Raw genomic sequence first — 20932 nt, 5'->3', positions numbered from 1 at the left:
GGGCACACCCAGCAGGCAGCTTCCTAGCACTGGAATAAGCTGGCGATAGGTATTAGTAAGTTGGCTTCACTCTCACATGAACAGAAAGCCCCCTAAGATGGGAAGTCGTGCCAAGGCTTCAGAAGAGAGCACAGGCCCTCCTTGTATCTTTGTGCCACATGTGAGTTACTGGTTGCAATTGTGAAACCACGCTAATGTGGTGTAGTTCTCTTCACCAAGTGTGAAGCTTTAGCATTTACATTTTAAACCCTTTGATTTCTTTCCCAGAATGCTGTCTGATGAACAGAAACAGTGGCCCTTTAATTTTTTAGATTGTCAAACTCTGCCTTGCCCAGAAAAAATCATTTAGTAAGTAGAATCTGCAGCAATATGTAACTTTTATTAAAAGGAAATCCCTCCACCGCTAAATAAATGTTGAGTAACCCTGAAAATTCATTGGAAGGATTGCTACTGAAGCTGAAGCGCCAATACTTTGGCCACCTGATGCAAGGAGCCGGCTCATTGGAAAAGACTCTGATGCTGGGAAAGATTGAAGGCAAAGGAGAAGGGGGCGACAGAAGATGAGATGGTTGGATGACATCACTGACTCAATGGACATGAATTTGAGCAAACTCCGGGAGACAGTAAAGGACAGAGGAGCCTGGCGTGTTGCAGTCCATGGCGTTGCAGAGTCAGACACGACTTAGCAACAGAACAAAAACCACATGTATTCATCAATCTGCCATGGAAACCACTGTCTTAGTTCCGCCCTGATCCTGGCTCTGATTTTGTCAGCGTCTTGCTGACATTTCTTTGGCTGTTTTCTCTTTAGTGAACAGCAGCACGGTGTCTGGAATAGCTGGGTCGTAGCACCTGTGATGACTCGGGCTGTTTACATTTTGTCAGGAGGTTAGGAAACAACAGCGCCCACCCGCGCGGATGAGAAGATGACCCGTCTGGAAGCCAGGCTCCCTGAGAAACCACCACGTGTCAGCAGGCAGAATTCCATCACTGCTCACAGACCATGGAATGAGGGGCGGGAAATAGGAATGCTAGTAACAAACACTTGAGAAAGCAAATGATGGCCCAGACATAGGTTGACAACAATTCTCTAGTATCCTTCATTTTAAAATATTTAATGAAAAAGAAAAATACCTGTAGACATTGGGTCCCTGGATTTCGGTAGTATACACAAGCTGCACCTAAGACACGCAAGTGACAGAGAAGAAGTAAGAATGAATTTCTCATTATTTGCATGTTGGATACACAACAAAGTCCCGCGGTAAAGCACAGGGAGCTATATTCAGTATCCTGTGATAAACCATCATGGCAAAGACTATGAAAAAGAAATAGATAATACATACATGCTGCTAAGTAACTTCAGTCGTGTCCGACTCTGTGCGACCCCATACATACATGTGTGTAGATGATAACTGAATCCCGTTGCTGCACATCAGGAAGTAACACAACATTGTAGATCAACTACGCTTCAATAAAATTTTTTAATAAAAGATAAATTTAAAAAGAATCCTAGTACTTACCCACAGCCAGAGTTAGAAGATGTTTGGAGCTTCTAAAGGGGACTGACGACTAGCATATGTCAAATCTTTCACAAGGCAGAGGAGTAGCAGCCGTCCCATAGAGAAAGGCCAAATGCTCAGCACAGTAGCTGGCTTGTGATCAAATACAGGGACCACCCAACCCACCCCGCCCTCAAAGCACTGAAACAGGGACGCCACCCCTCTCAGAAAAGAACCACAAAACAACATGAGTCAGGGCAAAGCCCCTGGAACTATACAGGACGGAGTCGGGGAAGAGTACAACGCGGTTCAATTTAACACACGGGAAAAAATAAGGAGTGACTCTAAAGGGTAGCTGACCCGTAGTTTATTTCATGAGCAAATATTTATTAAGTGCCTGTCAGGTGTGAGGGCTAGGGGATGCAGGAGTCAAAAAACAAAACAAAAGAATAGAAATTGTTCCTGAGCCTTACATTACGGTGGTGAGAGACATATGATTAATATGTAAAAAAATAATAAACATTAATGATGGGTAGGAGATAAGAAAGGGGCTTCCCTGGTGGTTCACTGCTAAAGAATCACCTGCCAACGCAGGACATGCAGGTTTGATCCCCGGGTCAGGAAGTTCCCCTGGAGAAGGAAATGGCCACCCATGCCAGTATTCTTGCCTGGGAGATCCCATGGATGGAGGAGCCTGGTGGGGGCTATCGTCTAGGGTCACAAAGAGTCAGACGCTCCTTAGAGACCAAACAACAACAAGGGAGACGAGGAAAGGGGGAGGGATGGCGTCCACCGATATATTGGTTGGGAAGGAGTGCTTGGGCAAGGACTTAAGGGAATGAGGACACTGTGCAGATGTCACGGGCACCGCGGTCGAGCACCTATGTGGCCTGAGTAGAGCACACCAGTGAGACAAGAAGTCAGGGCCCAGTTCATGCAGGTCGGCGAACACATACTTTATTATTCAGACTGCGACACATTTGAGAGTGACGTGAGGTGGAAGTCGCTCAGTCCTGTCGGGCTCTTGGTGACCCCATGGACTATACAGTCCATGGAATTCTCCAGGCCAGAACACTGGAGTGGGTAGCTATTCCCTTCTCCAGGGGATCTTCCCACCCAGGGATCCAACCCAGGACTCCGGCATTACAGGCGGATTCTTTACCAGCTGAGCCACCAAGGAAGTCCTTGCAAATGAAAGAGAGTACTAAAAATAACTAATATTACATTAATTTTTAAAATGTGTATTTATGGACCAATATTTTTATTTTATCATATTGGTAGACCAATCAACGAATTCTACTCAAAATAAAATTTTCTAGAACATTTTAAAATGACACATAGCTATGAACATGAAAGCAAAAAATTTTTTAGACTTTTTATATTGATTACTCAAGCATTTTAAAATGGCACAAGTAAATATTTTTGAGATATATGTATGCATATCTTAATTGGCTACTTAGCCATTGTCTTTAACATCATGATGCTAAAATTTTTCTGAAAAAATGCCTTTTTTCAACATGATCTTATTTATTTTTACACTTTTTATTAAATTGCAGTCTTCTTTGAAGCTGTGTCTTACCGTTAATATATCTGAAATTGTTGACACTGTTTCTCCATAGCCCATAATAATTTTAATTGAGAAGATACTCCCTGTCTAGATGGTGATGAACCTTTAAGTTTGGAGCAGATTCTGCTGAGTGGAAGATATTCTCAATCCTATTTTTTGTATTAAAATGTGTAAATATTTCAGCTCCAATATTTTCACACGTGCAGTATTTCTGCCTCCATTCAGCACAACTTTCTTCGATATTTTTACAAGACAGAGGTCTTAAATGATGCCTTCTAACGTTTCATCAAATGTAGATACTGCAAAATCATAGGCCTTCACAATTTCAACCCATTCTGATGGGAATATAAATTTATTCAACTAAAATCAGGAGGTCCATCAAAGTTGAGATGTTTCCAAAACATGATTTTCAAGTTAGGTCATGAAAATGTTTGAGGGCTCATCTTTTGATTGGTTCATTTCCTCCCAGGCTTTTGTAAGGAGAAATCTGAGCTACTTCCTTTTTGCAAACTTTGTTGCACATAATTGCAACTTGTTTAAAAACTTCAAAAGCTGAATTTTCATGCTACATGCATTAAATAATCTGATTAAATATTTCCAACTGATTTTGCCCATAACATGGCCTCCATTGAGGTTGCTTTACAAAGTTACTTTTCAAAGGCTCAGACATTTCTAAAACCCAGTTGATGGCAGGCAATGAATAGAGAAAATATATACAGCCATGCTAATATATATTTTTAGATTCAACAACAGCTTCTGTCACAAAAGTTTTGTAGATGATATACACACACACACACACACACACACACACACCCTGATTGTGTGTGTGTGTGCACATGTGATAAGTTGCTCAGGCATGTCTAACTCTTTGTGACCCCACGGACTGTAGCTCACCAGGCTCCTCTGTCCTTGGGATTTCTCAGGCGAGAATACTGAAGTGGGTTGCCATTTCCTTCTCCACTGATTGTGTGTAAATATATATAGAGAGAGACTTTGTAAATTTTAAGAACCACAGTTTCTATTCTGATTGGTAGAATACAGAAGCTTATTTGGATGCAGTCATGAATTTTGTGCACATCACGACCAGTTCCAACTACCTATCTGCTCCACAGGCTTTCAAGTATGAAAAAAACATTGATTTTACCATTAGGCTGTGCTCCATCAAAATTTGTATCAGCATTATCACCCCCTCAAAACAACATTGATCTCCATTGTTGAACCTTTCAACTAAATTTACAATGGCATTAGCAATATCAGATGTTTCATTTTAGACAGAAGAATAAACTTCTAAGTACTTTTCTGTGGTCCTTTGAATGAGCTGTAACAATTAAACCAATTTGGAACTAAAGTTTCTAATTGAGGCCTCTAACTGATTTAATCTGACATTATCTGGTGGCTTGCAAAAGGAGTCAATTAATTATCACTAGTTCACTTTAGTTACAAGCACAAGAAAACTTAGAATTGAAAATGAGCAAAATTAATTGAGGAGAGTCATTTGGTCCGTATGGAAGGTGTGTATCACAATGGCGTGTAAACACACCTCCTGCAGCTTCACATACTGAATCATCACCTGGCACGTTCTTCTTAAGTATTAACTTCTCAAAACCAAAACTACACATTTAATTGTCTCAAGAAAGTTGATGATCAGACTCCTCTGGTGATCCAGTGGTTAAGAATCTGCCTGCCAAGCAGGGAACACGGGTTCAATCCTCGGACAAATACTGAGCCCAGGTGCCCCAATCTTGAAGCCTGCACTCCCTATAGCCCATGTTCCTTGACAAGAGAAAGCCCACTGAAACTAGAGAAAAACCAACACGCAGCAATGAAGACCCAGCACAACCAATAAATAAATCATAAAGCTTTTTTAAAAAGAAGAGATGATGATGAGGGTGTATTCTGCACAAAGTATTTGTTCAACTTTGTTAATATTTATCATCCAACATGGGGCAGCGGGGAGTAGAAATATCATTGCTGGTTCAAAAACTAGAAGACACAAATATTATGAAGAAGCATCAAGATCTACTTCAAAAGTTAAGCATAAATAGATCCCACTTAGGGGGCAGATGCTTAAGCACTGGACCACCAGAGGAGTCCCAAACATCAACTTTATTGAGACAGGTAAACGTGTAGTTTTGGTTTTGGTTTGGATTTGGGCCAAATGCTGCTGGAAGTGTTCATTAAAAACATTACCAAATAATAAAACTAACATCTTTAGTATACAATCAGTGATAAAACTGCTTTAACAAGAACACTGGATCATGGAAAAAGCAAGAGAGTTCCAGAAAAACATCTATCTCTGCTTTATTGACTATACCAAAGCCTTTGACTGTGTGGATCACAATAAACTGTGGAAAATTCTTCAAGAGATGGGAATACCAGACCACCTGATCTGCCTCTTGAGAAATTTGTATGCAGGTCAGGAAGCAACAGTTAGAACAGGACATGGAACAACAGACTGGTTCCAAATAGGAAAAGGAGCACGTCAAGGCTGTATATTGTCACCCTGCTTATTTAACATATGCAGAGTACATCATGAGAAACGCTGGACTGGAAGAAACACAAGCTGGAATCAAGATTGCCGGGAAAAATATCAATAACCTCAGATATGCAGATGACACCACCCTTATGGTAGAAAGTGAAGAGGAACTCAAAAGCCTCTTGATGAAAGTGAAAGAGGAGAGTGAAAAGGTTGGCTTAAAGCTCAACATTCAGAAAACGAAGATCATGGCATCCAGCCCCATCACTTCATGGGAAATAGATGGGGAAACAGTGGAAACAGTGTCAGACTTTATTTTTCTGGGCTCTAAAATCACTGCAGATGGTGACTGCAGCCATGAAATTAAAAGACTCTTACTCCTGGAAGGAAAGTTATGACCAACCTAGATAGCATATTCAAAAGCAGAGACATTACTTTGCCAACAAAGGTTCGTCTAGTCAAGGCTATGGTTTTTCCTGTGGTCATGTATGGATGTGAGAGTTGGACTGTGAAGAAGGCTGAGCGCCGAAGAATTGATGCTTTTGAACTGTGGTGTTGGAGAAGACTCTTGAGAGTCCCTTGGACTGCAAGGAGATCCAACCAGTCCATTCTGAAGGAGATGAGCCCTGGGATTTCTTTGGAAGGAATGATGCTAAAGCTGAAACTCCAGTACTTTGGCCACCTCATGCGAAGAGTTGACTCATTGGAAAAGACTCTGATGCTGGGAGGGATTGGGGGCAGGAGGAGAAGGGGACGACAGAGGATGAGATGGCTGGATGGCATCACTGACTCGATGGACATGAGTCTGAGTGAACTCCGGGAGTTGGTGATGGACAGGGAGGCCTGGCGTGCTGTGATTCATGGGGTCGCAAAGAGTCGGACACGACTGAGCGACTGATGTGATCTGATCTGTACCCTATGGCAAGAGTGCTCAGCCTCTGTTTCTTCAGCAAGATGTGTATGACGTTAAGCCGTAGTTTCCTATATTTCTCTCTGACCCTGAGGAGACTCTCTGCATCTCACAGATCATCTCACAGACCACAGCAGGGCACAAGCAGCGCTATGACAGGTGGCCAGCAGGGGAAAAAATATCTCCTCATTTTTCTTGCCACCACTTAAACCCAGAGGAGTCAGCTGCCACTGACTGCTGTGCTTGAGCTCTAGCTATAACAGCCAGCACCATGAGTATCACCCTCCAAAGGGTGCTGCCAGTTAGATTTTGTCTTAACAGGATCAGGAAATGAGAGACTAGTCATTGTCATTAGTCATCTCTTAGATCCTAGACCTCGCTTGTAGCTCAGTTGGCAAAGAATTCACCTACAATGCAGAAGAGCCAGGCTCGATCCCTGTGTGGCGAAGATCCCCTGGAGGAGGAAATGGCAACCCACTCCAGTGTTCTTGCCTGGAGAATCCCATGGACAGAGGAGCCTGGTGGATTACAGTCCGTGGGGTCACCAAGAGTTGATCATGACTTAGTGACTAAACCACATCTATTAGATCCAGCTATAATTAAAACTGAACATTCAAAAAACAAAGATCATGGCATCTGGTTCCATCATTTCATGGCAAATAGATGGGGAAAAAATGGAAACAGTGACAGATTTTGTTTTCTTGGGCTCCAAAATCACTGTGGACAGTGACTGCAGCCATGAAATTAAGAGATCCTTGCTCCTTGGAAAAAAAGCTATGACAAATCTACACAGAGACATCATTTTGCTGATAAAGGTCCATAGAGTCAAAGTTATGGTTTTTCCCGTAGTCATGTACGGATGTGAGAGGTGGACCATAAAGAAGGCTGAGCACAAAGAATTGAGGCTTTTGAACTGTGGTGTTGGAGAAGACTCTTGAGAGTCCCTTGGACTGCAAGGAGATCCGACCAGTCCATCCTAAAGGAAATCAGTCCTGAATATTCATTGGAAGGACTGATGCTGAAGCTGAAACTTCAATACTTTGGCCACCTGATGCGAAGAGCTGACTCATTTGAAAAGACCCTGATTCAGGGAAAGATTGAGGGCAGGAGGAGAAGGGGCTGAAAGAGGATGAGATGGCTGGATGGCATCACCAACTCGATGGACATGAGTATGAGCAAGCTCCAGGAGAGCGTGAACAGGGAAGCCAGGCGTGCTGGAGTTCATGGGGCTGCAAAGGGTCAGACAGAACTGAGTGACTGAACAACAGCAATAATAAAATAAGGACTCCGCTCACGGCACATGTGTTTTATATACTCCCACAGGAGACTGTGAGAGAAGCCAGAAGAACCAAATGGGGGTTTATAATCCATGCTGGCTTACTTTAAAGCTAATACTAATTTTTAAAATTTCACAAAAATATGGAAAATCTGGGGTAAAAGGTAAAGTCAATAAGAGGATGTCAAGAAAATAAGCAAAAACCCAGGTTCTTCCAAGTGAACCAAGACATATGGTCACCCATGAATCAGGTCGGTGTGAAGACTGTGGCTTTTTACTGCAAATGAGACGAGAATTCATCGCGGGGTTCTGAGTAGGAGAATGAGGTGATCTGATTTAAGTGTTACAGGATTATCCTGACTGCAATTTGGAGAAGAAATTGCAGGGGGTCAGGTGAGGGGGCCAGTTAGGAGTCTATGGGTAGACCTCACAGTGAGAACAGAGACAATGGCTCCCTAGAAAAGAGAGAAATGTGTGTCCTGAAAACTGTACCAGCATAGCTGGAAGGAAGAGCGGTTAAAGAGGAAGCCTTCCCACAGGCCCGGATTTCAAGTCTGTGCTACTGGTGACTTCATATGGTGTGCAAGGATGGGTCAGAATACCGTAGTTCAGGGACTTCCCTGTGCTACAGTGCCTAAGAGTCCGCTCTTCCAGTGCGGGACGCACAGGTTCAAACCCTGGCCGGGAAGCTAAGATCCCACATGCAGAACAGTGTGGCCAAAAGGAAAAAAATCATCGTTCAGAAACGCCAGATATGAAAAGCGTCTTCTTGATTCCTCCTATAGTAACCCATTCTCACCAAGTAAGCTTCTAATTATAAAGTAGATGCATGTAGACTTATCCATAGGGAAGGATATATACCAACATGTATCAACAAATGTTATTCGTATCTGCTCTACTTGATCCTTTAAATTCTAGCCAGAAGTTAATAAATTGGATTTCCGGGGAGGTTAATTCATAATCTTTCCTGAGTGTAGTTTTTTTGTGTTGGTTCCTTAGAGCTTCCTCACCTCTGCATATACAAATAATTGAATTTCCTAATATATTCAGCAGAAAAGAAGAGCCAGAAAGTGAATACCCTAAAAAAGCCATCCTGACAAGATTTAGCTAAACTGTCACCTGGCCTTGCCCAGGTGATCTCTGGCCTTACTGAGCGACATTCCAATCAAACTGCAACATGCATGTCTGATACCCAAATGGTGATATCAGAATATCCCAAGTGAATTATACAATACTCTGCCAGCTCCAGGCTCTAATAAGAAAAAAAAAGTTTCCAAAGACTTATTCTTCTATGATACTTTTCTCAGTGCTCTTCCTCTTTCCAAAAACAACCACCTTTATCATTTAAAAAAATTTTTTTTTTAATTTTTAAGGAGAAGGTTTTTTCTGTCTCTTGGATATGTGATTCTCCTTTTTGCATAATTTTATTTGAGATACAATTAATTTTCAGAAATGCACTCAAATAGGTATATTCAAGATACTTCAATAAATGAAAACTTACTGGAAAGGGATTCGTGTCATCAGGAACGGAAGGGACCTTTGAAGTCTCATCAAGGTTACTCTCCTTTCTCGAATGCTGATCCAGGGGAGGAGAAGCTGCCTTGGAGTATTCATCACTTTCCTGGAACATAGAGTATTCCAGTTCCTCCAACAAGGCATCTATATCAAAAGATACAAGGGAATCATGATATGGACTATGCACATCTTCTAGAATAATTATCCTCTTGAGTATCCCCACTATGCCGCCATTTATCTCCCTCTTCTCTTAGGTTAAGAGTTAAATCTAAACTCAAACATCCTCCCTTACTCCTTATTTGACTTCAAGAATATGGTCTGTTTTACCAGGAGATGTTTAATGCCCTCTGCATACTGTGGCCTATCTCTTATTTCCGACAGCTGCGTTCAATCACATAGTCTCACTCTACAGTTTGACTTTCTATCAGATCAGTCGCTCAGTTGTGTCCGACTCTTTGCGACCCTATGGACCACAGCACGCCAGGCCTCCCTATCCATCACCAACTCCCGGAGTTCACTCAGACTCACGTCCATCAAGTCAGTGATGCCATCCAGCCATCTCATCCTCTGGCGTCCCCTTCTCCTCTTGCCCCCAATCCCTCCCAGCATCAGAGTCTTTTCCAATGAGTCAACTCATCCCATGAGGTGGCCAAAGTACTGGAGTTTCAGCCTCAGCATCATTCCTTCCAAAGAAATCCCAGGGCTGATCTCCTTCAGAATGGACTGGTTGGGTCTCCTTGCAGTCCAAGGGACTCTCAAGAGTCTTCTCCAACACCACAGTTCAAAAGCATCAATTCTTCGGCACTCAGCCTTCTTCACAGTCCAACTCTCACATCCATACATGACCACAGGAAAAACCATAGCCTTGACTAGATGAACCTTTGTTGGCAAAGTAACGCCTCTGCTTTTGAATATGCTATCTAGGTTGGTCATAACTTTCCTTCCAAGGAGTAAGAGTCTTTTAAGTTCATGGCTGCAGTCACCATCTGCAGTGATTTTGGAGCCCAGAAAAATAAAGTCTGACACTGTTTCCACTGTTTCCCCATCTATTTCCCATGAAGTGATGGGACCAGATGCCATGATCTTCGTTTTCTGAATGTTGAGCTTTAAGCCAACTTTTTCACTCTCCACTTTCACTTTCATCAAGAGGCTTTTGAGTTCCTCTTCACTTTGACTTTCTATATTGCCCCTTATTCATTTTTATCATTGAGAGTCGATCACCCACGAAGATCTCCAATTAGAGAAATGTAAACAGGGGCGTCCCTGGGGTCCAGTGGCTAAGACCCCGCACTCCCAATGCAGGGGGCCTGGTTTCAATCCCTGGTCGGGGAACTAAATCCCACATGCCGCACTGAAGATCAAAGATTCCACGTGCGCAACTAAGACTTGGCACAGCCAAGGAAATGAGTAAATTTAAAATACATTTTTAAATTACTTATTTTTGATTGGAGGATAATTGCTTTACAATATTGTGTTGGTTTCTGCCATATAGCAACATGAATCAGCCATACGTATACACATGGCCCCCCTCTGGAACCTCCTTCCCACCTCCCTCCCCACCCCACCCTGCTAGGCTGTCTCAGGGCAACGGATTTGAGCTCCCTGCATCATACAGCGAATTTCCTCTGGCCGTCTAATTTCACATACGCTAATGTATATGCTTCCACGCCACTCTCAGTTTTTCCCAACATCTCCAGCCCCCGCTGTGTCTACAAGCATGTTCTCTACGTCTGCATCTCCTGCGGCCCTGCAAACAGGTTCATCGGTGCCGTCTTTCTAGATTCCGTATATATGCGTTAATATTTAATGTTTATCTTTCTCTTTCTGACTTACTTCGCTCTGTATAATAGACTCTAGGTGTAAATGCTACCTGTTTTCCTATCAGAAAAATATAAGCAATTATTTTACAGTTTTCCCAAACATACCAGTACAGTAAAACTGATTCTTAATCCTGAAGTTTTTTTTTTTCCTTAATATCCCCAGCATGTAACAAAATTCTCAAGGTATTGGTACTCTGTCTTTTAAAGTGTGGGGAGAAAAATGGATTGATTGGAAACATACTGCAAAATCGAACAAGATGCTTCAATCCAAACAGTTGAAATTTGTTTCTCTTGTAGTTTTCTTAGGAGAAACCAACGGACTTTCGTATGAGTATTACACTATCAACTTTCTGTTTTCAGAAATTAATAGTAATAATTAATAAAATCAACACAGGACATATTTATTTACATTATTCATATAAATAAAATATAATATTAATATATTGTATGATATATATAATAGTTATATATTTATGTATTAGTCATCCTAATACTTTGAGTCAAGTGATAGTATTGTCCTTATTTTGTAGATTAAGAAAGAGAAAAATATCTTGTGTAAGGTCACACTGCTCCTGAGTGCCAGCTGATGGCTCAGAGGGCAAAGAGTCCTCCTGCCAATGCAGGAGATGCAAGGAGATGCAGCTTCAATCCCTGGATCGAGAAAATCCCTGGAGGAGGAAATGGCAACCCAGTCCAGTATTCTTGCCTGGAGAATCCCATGGACACAGGAGCCTGGTGGGCTACAGTCCACAGGGTTGCAAAGGGTCAGATATGAGCGACTAAGCACAGTCTACTGAATGCAGAACCTGGCTGATCCTGAACTATCTGATCCTTGACGTCTGCAAGTCAGAAATGCCAGACCTCTTTTCCATGTGGATTCTCTGGGTCATCTTTCCATGACATGTGCTTCTCTGAGGCTGTTTTCTCATCCACATAATGAAGCAATTGTATCACAATAGTAGATTTTAAATTGCAGATCCACACCCAGGAGTGAACCTCCAGTGAATTTCTTATCAGAGACCGTAGCGTTTTAAACTTTACAAAACACTGGATTATATTATTCCTAAAGGATCTACCTATTGGAGAAGAAAATGGCAACCCATTCCAGTGTTCTTGCCTGGAGAATCCCAGGGACAGTGGAGCCTGGTGGGCTGCCGTCTATGGGGTCGCACAGAGTCGGACATGACTGAAGCTCTACCTAGCTCTAAAGTCTTCAGATGGGGAAAATGAACTTTACAGGTCATTAAAAAATGATTTCATTTCCGATGTTGGGGGATGGGTATTTCTTAATGGCATAAGAAAAGATCTGATCATTTTTTTTACAAATGAAATCTTCTACAGATCTTTCTCAAGCATCTGTCTCACAAATATATTGAATTGTATGCACCATTTTGGACATAAACAAATTGAGCTAAACTCTTCAGGGCTAATGATCCTTCAACAAATAAACTTTAGTGGAAAAGAAGAGACAGAGGGGGACCAATAGGTTAAAAAAGATTCAAGAAATTTATAACTGAGTACTACTGCCTGGAAAATCCCATGGACAGAGGAGCCTGGTACGCTGCAGTCCATGGGGTCTCGAAGAGTCGGACACGACTGAGTGACGTCCCTTTCACTTTTCACTTTCATGCATTGGAGAAGAAAATGGCAACCCACTCCAGTGTTCTTGCCTGGAGAATCCCAGGGACAGGTGAACCTGGTGGGCTGCCGTCTATGGGGTCGCACAGAGTTGGACACGACTGAAGTGACTTAGCAGTAGCAGTAGTGGATGAATCTTAAATAAACAAGCAAGAACCAAAGAAGAAAGAATTAGAAATAGTGACTAATTTCAGTGACTGAAAATTCAATAAGTAGTAAGCACTGTTAATGTATTTCAGGTGTGACAAGGATATTTGATAATATTGTAGTTTCTGTTAATATTTTAGGTGTGATAATGGTCACTCATGACATTCAGTTCAGTTCAGTCGCTCAGTCTGACTCTTTGCGACCCCATGAATTGCAGCAGGCCAGGCCTCCCTGTCCATCTGGAATTACTATTAAGAATTTTATGGATATGATATTAGGGTTACTTGCATAACTATATATATATGTTTATAGATGAAATCATACAATGCCTGAAATTACTTTAAAATAATCTAGGAGTAGAAGATGGGTGGATGTATAAATGAAGTAAGATTGACCAAGAGTTGTTAACTGTTTAAGGTGACTTAGGAGTACATCAGATTTAAGTTTTTTTTTTCCTCTTGTAAATTTTAAAATTCTCTATAATAAAAGGTTTTTTCTTAATTTTTTAAAGAAAACTAAGATAGAAATAGAAAACAAAACTTTTTCTCTCAGACTGAATGCCAAATTTCTGAGTTCCATATTTTTATTCTGTAGCCCTCTATTAAGATACAGCTTCTTTCTTTTCTATTTCCTAAGCTTTACTGAAAACAGAAGTCATGGTTCCTCTCGGATTCAAAATAACAAAGCATTTACAATAAAGATGAGGGGAGAGAGAGGGGGGTTCAGGATGGGGAACACATGTACACCCATGGGTGATTCATGTCAATGTATGGCAGAAACCACTACAATATTGTAAAGTAATTAGCCTCCAATTAAATAAATTTTAAAAAAAGATGAGAGTGAAGACCCTCTACAAGAGAAGCAAGCCATCTCCCTAAAAGTAGGTTACCCTTACAAGCACCAGCTAACCAGAGTCACTAAAACTCCTTTCAGTCATGAGTTAACAGCCCTTTCTCTTCCTGTTTCCTATGCGTATACATATCACCAACACTCTGAGATTATCTTGCCTTTTGGCCAGATTCTGTAATTTGAAGATGACTAATTTCAGAGGATGAGATGGTTGAATGGCATCACTGACTCGATGGACATGAGTTTGAGCAAACTCCGGGAGTTAGTGATGGACAGGGAGGCCTGGCGTGCTGCAGGCCTTGGGGTCGCAACGAGTTGGACACGACTGAGTGACTGAACTGAACTGAACTGAATTTCAAATGTATGACAAATAAGAGATTACTGCTGCAGGGTTGGGGGTATCAGACTGAAAACTCTACCATCCATTTTTATAGCCCTTTGTCTGAGGAAATCCAGCAATGTCAACATTCACAGGAAAAGAATTAAGGGAGGTCTCTTGAGTGTCTCAGTGGATTGTAATGACTTTGTTCAGAGCTACAGTTTGCTCCTGGTTCAGATTTGGGTGAGATCTCCCTAGTGGACATAGACTACCCACAATGGGGGCAACGCTGCCAAGAGGAAATACTGGCCCGCTGGGCTGACTCGTCCTCCCCACTGCTTCCCCACGTGGGAGAAGACAGACCCACCCAAGTCTTTCTGGTGGACGTTGAGCTGCCGATCGTCTGAAGGAATGGCTGAGGTGCGGTTGTTAATGGCTTGGTGAGGTCCGGCCACCTGGCTGGCACGCGTGAGCGCTGCCTCCAGGCCACCTGGTACTTTCTGTATTTCGGGACCAAATTCGTCTGCCATTCATCCTGCTGAGGAAATGTGAAACTGCACCAATCTATCTTTTTTTAATCTTTTAATTATCTGGGTTGTCATATTGGCTGGAACACCAGGGCCAACAGACTTCTAAAGGAACACCTTGTCACTTAATCAGGCTTTGGTTTAGTCATTTAGTCAGGTGTTCCTACAGGTGACGCTGAACAAGTTATTTTGTTTTTTTGATTCCTTATTTGAAAGAAAAAGACGTGGATACTACGTATTTCAGAGCATTGTTTGGAACACTAATGTGATTAACATATATAAAAATGTAGAGTTTCAGCTTAAGTCACTGAATAAGGATTAGTTCCCTTTCCAATTACGACATGAAAGCCATCTTTCTCTTTAGTCGCTCAGTCGTGTCTGACTCTTGCCACCCCGCGGACTGTAGCCCACCAGGCTCCTCTGTCCATGGGATTCTCCAGGCAAGAACACTGGAGTGGGTTCCCATTTTCTTCTCCATGAAAGCCATGCTGCTAAGTCGCTTCAGTCGTGTCCGACTCTGTGCGACCCCATAGACAGCAGCCCACGAGGCTCCCCCGTCCCTGGGACTCTCCAGGCAAGAACACTGGAGTGGTTTGCCATTTCCTTCTCCAATGCATGAAAGTGAAAAGTGAAAGGGAAGTCGCTCAGTCGTGTCCGACTCTTAGCGACCCCATGGACTGCAGCCCACCAGGCTCCTCCATTCATGGGATTTTCCAGGCAAGAGTGCTGGAGTGGGTTGCCATTGCCTTCTCCTTGAAAGCCATGACATATCCCTAAAAAAGCAGAGCTGGATTCGGGTGGAACTCAGCCAAAAACATGAATCTCTCCAACCCTCACACAGGATAAGAATTGGGATTCTACCCCAAGTTCAAAATATATTCTACTCCACGTATTAAAATAGACTTTCCTTCCAAAATAGTTCACATTTTAATATTAAATACCCTTTTCCTTTTCATTAACATCTCTTCCCTTCTGTAATTTGCCTTTCTTCTTTCCTCTACTCCTCTAGCTCTCAAAACACATTTTTAAAAAAAAGACAATATGCAAGATTTTTTTTGTTGCTGTCATTTGCACTTTTGACATACTACCACCCAAGACACCATGGAATTATACAGCTTGGACACTGGGTAAAGTTTAGTGACTCAGTGTTTGTAAGCATGATGGCAACAAAAATTGGCAAAGGATATGGCATGAGTCCTGAGAATGACAAGCCTGACGGCACGCCCAAGGTCTGAAATCAGGGTCTCTCTGAGCAATGCGGCCCACGGTTTCAGTGCTGGTTTCAGTTGCTTTGGCGTGGAAGGAGGTATCGTATTTGCAGGCCATGGTCATCTGTTCCTTCAGAGCTGCTCTCAATAAAAAGCTTAGCAATGAAGGCGCTGGAGTAACAGTGCTGTGTCTTCTTGATTTAATGCTCAACGATGGAACAGATGAAAAACTCTGGCCTTTCTCCACCCTTTGTGGATCCCTCATTCTCACACTTCTAGTCCATTTATTCTCCTTGTGACACCCTTTACCCAGTGCCCCCTATTTCTGCCCCCCCCAAATCACATTTCTGAACTTACCGACTCTGTAGCCCCCCTATGATCTCCTCGCAGCCCCCCAAGGAGCTAAAATGCTCCTAACAAAATCACGATTTCAAGCATAATTCAGTTCGAAAATATTTGTGCAGAGTTGACTCTGTGGTTAGTACCAAATTCTTTGCCTATTGTGCCTCTAAAAACAGCAAACCCATAGTTCCCCAAAATAACATAGTTCCTCATGCTTCACTCTTGGTTGGTCTGAGGTCAGGAAAGCAGTGAAAAGAAAATCTTCCAACACTATCCTCCATCTGGCTAGAAGTACACCCCACCACACGTGGAGATGGCAGCCGAATCTTCAATCCCTTCGAGTTGCTCCTCCAAGAAGCTCCTCACTCACCCAGTTCCTCCATTGCCTCACAGCCGAGATGCCCTGGTCCCGCACACAGGTTGTAGAGCGCTGTGTTGGCATGTGCTGGAGAAGAGGACCACAAAGGGACTGAATGAGCCAGCGTGAAGCAGCCTCTATAACCCTTTTTTGGTTCCTGTATTTGCTTAGCACTTCCTCTCTTTAACCTCTGAGCTTCTTCCCTGGTAGTTCCGAGGTTAAAGCATCTGCCTGCAATGCAGGAGACCTGGGTTTGATCCCTGGGTTGGGAAGATCCCCTGGAGAAGGAAATGGCAACCCATTCCAGTATTCTTGCCTGGAGAATCCCATGGACGGAGGAGCCTGATGGGCTACAGTCCACGGGGTCACAAAGAGTCGGACACGACTGAACGACTTCACTTTCCTCTCTTTTGATGAGTTTTTTTTTTCTTTTTTCTAAGTCAGAGTTTTAAAAACTGAGACATAGAAAGATGGGTTGTTGGATTTGAGTTCTGGTTGTGCATTGGCCAAGGTGATAAAGAAGCAAAATTAATTTTGAAAAATTTGAGAACCTACTTGCGCCTGGATTTATCTTGAATTCATGGGAATGGCAGATTTGTATTTGTGTTTCTTTCCCAGAGTGGGTAGGGTAGCCTGCTGTGAAAGATTCTGATTTTTTTTTTTTTCTATGATGCTCAAAGACCATGGAAGCATAATCTCCTTCATAAAATTTCCATCAGAGTTAACTAGCATTCAATTCATTTTGCTGTCTTTATTTACCCAATTATCCAGAAATTATACTTATTTGCTTTTCTAAATAGATCATCAACCCATTAAAGGCAGAACAGGATTCTCTGGACCAGGCTTACAGTTGGATTCTCTGGCCAGGTTTATTTCAGTGGTTTAAAATGCAATCATCTAGCAGTGTCATGAAGAATGAAACTGGCAGATTTGACACCAGGTTCTTAGGGGCAGATGTTTCAGTCATGCACACTTGCTGTCTAGTTATATGGCCTTAATTTCTCTCAAAAGTGACACTGGTCAGCTTTCCCTGTTTTTTGGCTACTGGCATTTTATTCACCTTGAATAAAACAAAGCAATTTCAAAAGGTCTGCTATAAGGTGGCCGTACATAAAGAAGTAAAACTATGGTCTTGTTAAATAGATATTAGCCCCATTCTTACCAGTAGTGAAATAGAAATTTGCTAAAGTTAACACAATTAGTAAGTAGCTTTGCTACTTACTATAATACATATAATAGATTTAATGTCAAAGCCTGTGTTCTTTCCTCTACAACCCAGTGGTCTTTTTTTACGGTTAACTGAAAGGAATAACTCATTCTCCCTTCCTTTGTGACTCTTAAAAACTTTTTTATTTTTTAACGTAAAGGAGATCCCACCTCTGCATTACTTTTCGCAGCCATTGGATGTCAGCGTCATTCCAAAAGTCTGCTCACTGCAAACACAGCTTTGAAAAACTCCTACCCACACTATGCCAGTTTTTACAACTGAAATGCCTTCAGCCCCATCAAAGTGCAAAACACTCCACAGAGAAGATGAACATTTGCCCAATCTGAAGTGGTAACTGAGCCAAAGCACTGGAAGGAAAAAGGCTCTTCAGCACTTGGCTTGCAAAATATTGGACTCCATCTGCAGTTCAACTAAATGATTCATGTGAAATGTAGAATTGGATTCTGAGAGCTTGTTTCCAGCCACTCACTTTGGAGATTTTTAACCCTGGGTGCTTTCGTTTCCGGGACTGAGTATTCCTGCAGATCGCTCCTTCATTATAATGGAGGAAAGGAAAAAAAAAGGGAAGCAATGCAAGAAGTTCAGAGCCATCACCGAAGGCAACTCGGTAGATGAGCAAATGCAAACTCCCGTTTGATGCACTAGTCATTGAGTTGCACACGCTGGTGGAAAAAGAAATTCTTACAAAGCTGCAGTTCTGACCGTGCTTCCTGTGTAGCAGCGACATTTAAAAACCGCAGCAGCAGATGGTTTCGGGGTGGGGAGTGGAGGGAGGTGGTGGTGGGAAGCCTTCAGATGTCTGGGGAGGTCACAAGAGTCACGCTAACAATGCTTCACCATTCTTCCTTCCAACCCGGCGGCGGGTGCCAGTCCTCAGCCCTGATATCCAGGGGGAAAAAAGCAATTCCACAAGTCATTCCACAAACTTTTATTAAGAATCGGATGAGGGGCAGGAATTGTGCCAGACCCACTAAGAGCCGACGGGACCAGTCAACTCCTGACCTCCAGACGCGCACAGAAGTTGGGATAGTGCAGATGTATGTGAACGCTGGCCGGTCCCCGCGGCGGCGCCGTCTGACCAGAGGTGAGGGTTACTGCGTGGCCACCCTGACATGGTTCGCCAACACCGAGCGAAAAGTTACGGAAAACTCTACCAGGTGACTCCAACCAGCGACTGGCTCGGTAGTCGTACCCGGATGCGGGCGGTCGCTCAGGCCCAACCCGGAAACACCGCCTCCCGGAAGAGCGAATTCGAACTAACGGGACAGTCGACTACCTCTCCCAGCGCGCAACGGTCAAAGCCTCCCAGCATCCTCTCCGCCTCGGGGTTGCCATCTGTCTTCCGAAGGCTCAGGGGGAAGCGGAACTTCACTTCCCAGGATGCCTCGGAGCGAGCCGACCAGGCGCATGCGCCAGAAGGCGGGTCCTCCTTGCCCTCACGACCCCGCCTCTGTTCCACCGCCGCCATTTTTTCAGAGACTTTCATCCGGCGGCCGACGGGGCTTTTTTTCTTAAAGGAGAAGCAACAGCTCAAAAAAAAAAAAATTCCCCCCCTTCTTCCCCGCAAGACCTCGCTGCGCTGGGGACAGAAAGGCCACAGACAGGAAAGTGGGGCCGGGGTGGAGGCGGAAGGACGCCGAAGCTCCCTCCGCGGTTTAAGGGAGGATAGAAAGCCCTTGTGGCGTTACAGGCTCCTTAGGGCGGCAGGTGCGCGCGCAGCCAGCCCAGGGTGCGCGCTAGGCGGGGAAGGAGGTGCGTTTCCCACCCGCCCCCTCGCGAGGCCTGCCCCTCCACTGTCCCGGGCGCGCGTTGAGCTCCGGAGGTTGGGGGGAGAAGGTCACTTTGGGATTGTCGCGAGACGCAGCCGTTTAACGGTGAGAACGGGTGCGCGGGGAAGGAAACCTCGCGCGCTCCCTTGGAGCCGTTTCCTGATTGGTGGAAGGCCGGGGTGGGGGTGGGCGGAAGCCCGGGACGCCGCGACGTGAAAACCCGCGAGGGGCGGGGCCAAGGAGCCGCTCCTTCCTCCTGATTGGCCCGCTGTGCGCCTGTGGCGGGCGCGCGCGCGCGCCGCCAGCGCTACCGGCCCTTGAGTGGCAGGGGGCGGGGGGGGCGCCCTCGGAGCCGGGCGGAGGGGAGGGGGGAGAGAGGCGCGCAGAGTGAGTGAGCCGGCCGCTCCGGGGGGCGGGGGGAGCAGCGCCGCGGCCGCCGCCGCCGCCGCCTCCGCCGCCGGGACCAGGGGGTGGGGGCGGACACGTCCCGATGCCGGGGGAGACGGAAGAGCCGCGACCCCCGGAGCGGCAGGACCAGGGAGGGGGGCCGGCGGCGGCCGAGCCCCAGCCACAGCCCCCCGAGGCGGCGGCGGCGCCGCCCGCGGGGCCCCCCAGCAGCCGCGTGCTGAGGGGAGGCCGGGACCGGGGCCGCGCCGCCGCGGCCGCCGCCGCCGCCGCCGCCGTGTCCCGTCGGAGGAAGGCCGAATACCCGCGCCGGCGGAGGAGCAGCCCCAGCGCCAGGCCCGCCGACGCCCCGGGGCAGCCGGCCCAGGCCGCGAAGCCGCCGTCCCCGGCCCAGGGCAAGAGGAGCCCGCGCCTGCTGTGAGTAACGCCGTCTCCGCGGCGGTGGGAGCGACCCCCCTCCGCCCGCGCAGCCCTCGCGGCTCCCGTAGCGGCCGCCCCACGTGACGCGCCGCCGCTCTGCCCCCTGCCGGCCGGCTCGGCGCCCCGCCGCCGGCCCGTCCGCGCCCCGCCGCCCGCTCCCGTCTCAGCGGCCCCCGCGGGGCGCGCCTCTGCCGCTCGGCCCCGCCGGCTCGGGCTGTCCGCGCGCCCTCTGACCGCCGGCCCCTTCCCCCGCGCGGCGGCCTGCGCTGTTACGGGGCGTCCGGGCTGGGAAACCGGCGGCGGGGGCTTCGCTCTCAGCGCGCAGGATGAGGTCGTTCCCCCACCCTTCCCTCGTGATCAGTCTCAGTTGTACTGGGATCTTTATGCAGTTTGTTTGTTTGTTAACGTACTAAATTTTCACATTACTTTTCACTGGTTTTCTTAAAAAAAAAAAAAAAACATTAGTAGGATAAAAACGTGGCTTGCCAATTTAAAGTGTAGACTCTGAAATGCGTGTTTATTTTTTTGACGACTGTCAAAAACAAAAACTTTGAATATTTCCTACGTCTCATGCTTTGTATTAAGTGCTGCACTTTAAGTCTCACAAACTCATCTCATTGAGCTTAATTAACATTATCTCCTATAGATAAAACTGAGGC

General features: G+C 45.1%; 2 protein-coding genes across 3 annotated transcripts in view; one reads left to right on the top strand and one right to left on the bottom strand.

Moving 5' to 3' along the window:
• The window catches only part of LPXN (leupaxin), a 47722-nt gene extending 31102 nt beyond the window's left edge, over positions 1-16620 (bottom strand). Inside the window, exons 1-3 of the mRNA XM_005907376.3 lie at positions 16464-16620; positions 9230-9387; positions 1135-1181 (exon numbers count right to left, since the gene is read on the bottom strand). Coding sequence (XP_005907438.1) covers positions 1135-1181; positions 9230-9387; positions 16464-16476 — 218 coding nt within the window. The 5' untranslated portion in view covers positions 16477-16620. The remainder of the gene's footprint in view (positions 1-1134; positions 1182-9229; positions 9388-16463) is intronic.
• Positions 16621-19884: 3264 nt separating this feature from the next.
• Positions 19885-20932, top strand: part of ZFP91 (ZFP91 zinc finger protein, atypical E3 ubiquitin ligase) — a 39677-nt gene continuing 38629 nt past the window's right edge. The window contains exon 1 of one of the 2 annotated variants that reach the window (XM_070383278.1): positions 19885-20270. In XM_070383278.1, the coding sequence (XP_070239379.1) occupies positions 19939-20270 (332 nt within the window). In that variant the 5' untranslated portion in view covers positions 19885-19938. The remainder of the gene's footprint in view (positions 20271-20932) is intronic. The other variant, XM_070383277.1, reaches the window with a different exon arrangement.

This window comes from Bos mutus, chromosome 15 (assembly GCF_027580195.1).
Source record: "Bos mutus isolate GX-2022 chromosome 15, NWIPB_WYAK_1.1, whole genome shotgun sequence".
NCBI lineage: Eukaryota > Metazoa > Chordata > Mammalia > Artiodactyla > Bovidae > Bos > Bos mutus.
The sequence above is the reverse complement of the archived record's forward strand: the minus strand, read 5'-3'. Positions and strand labels throughout refer to the sequence as shown.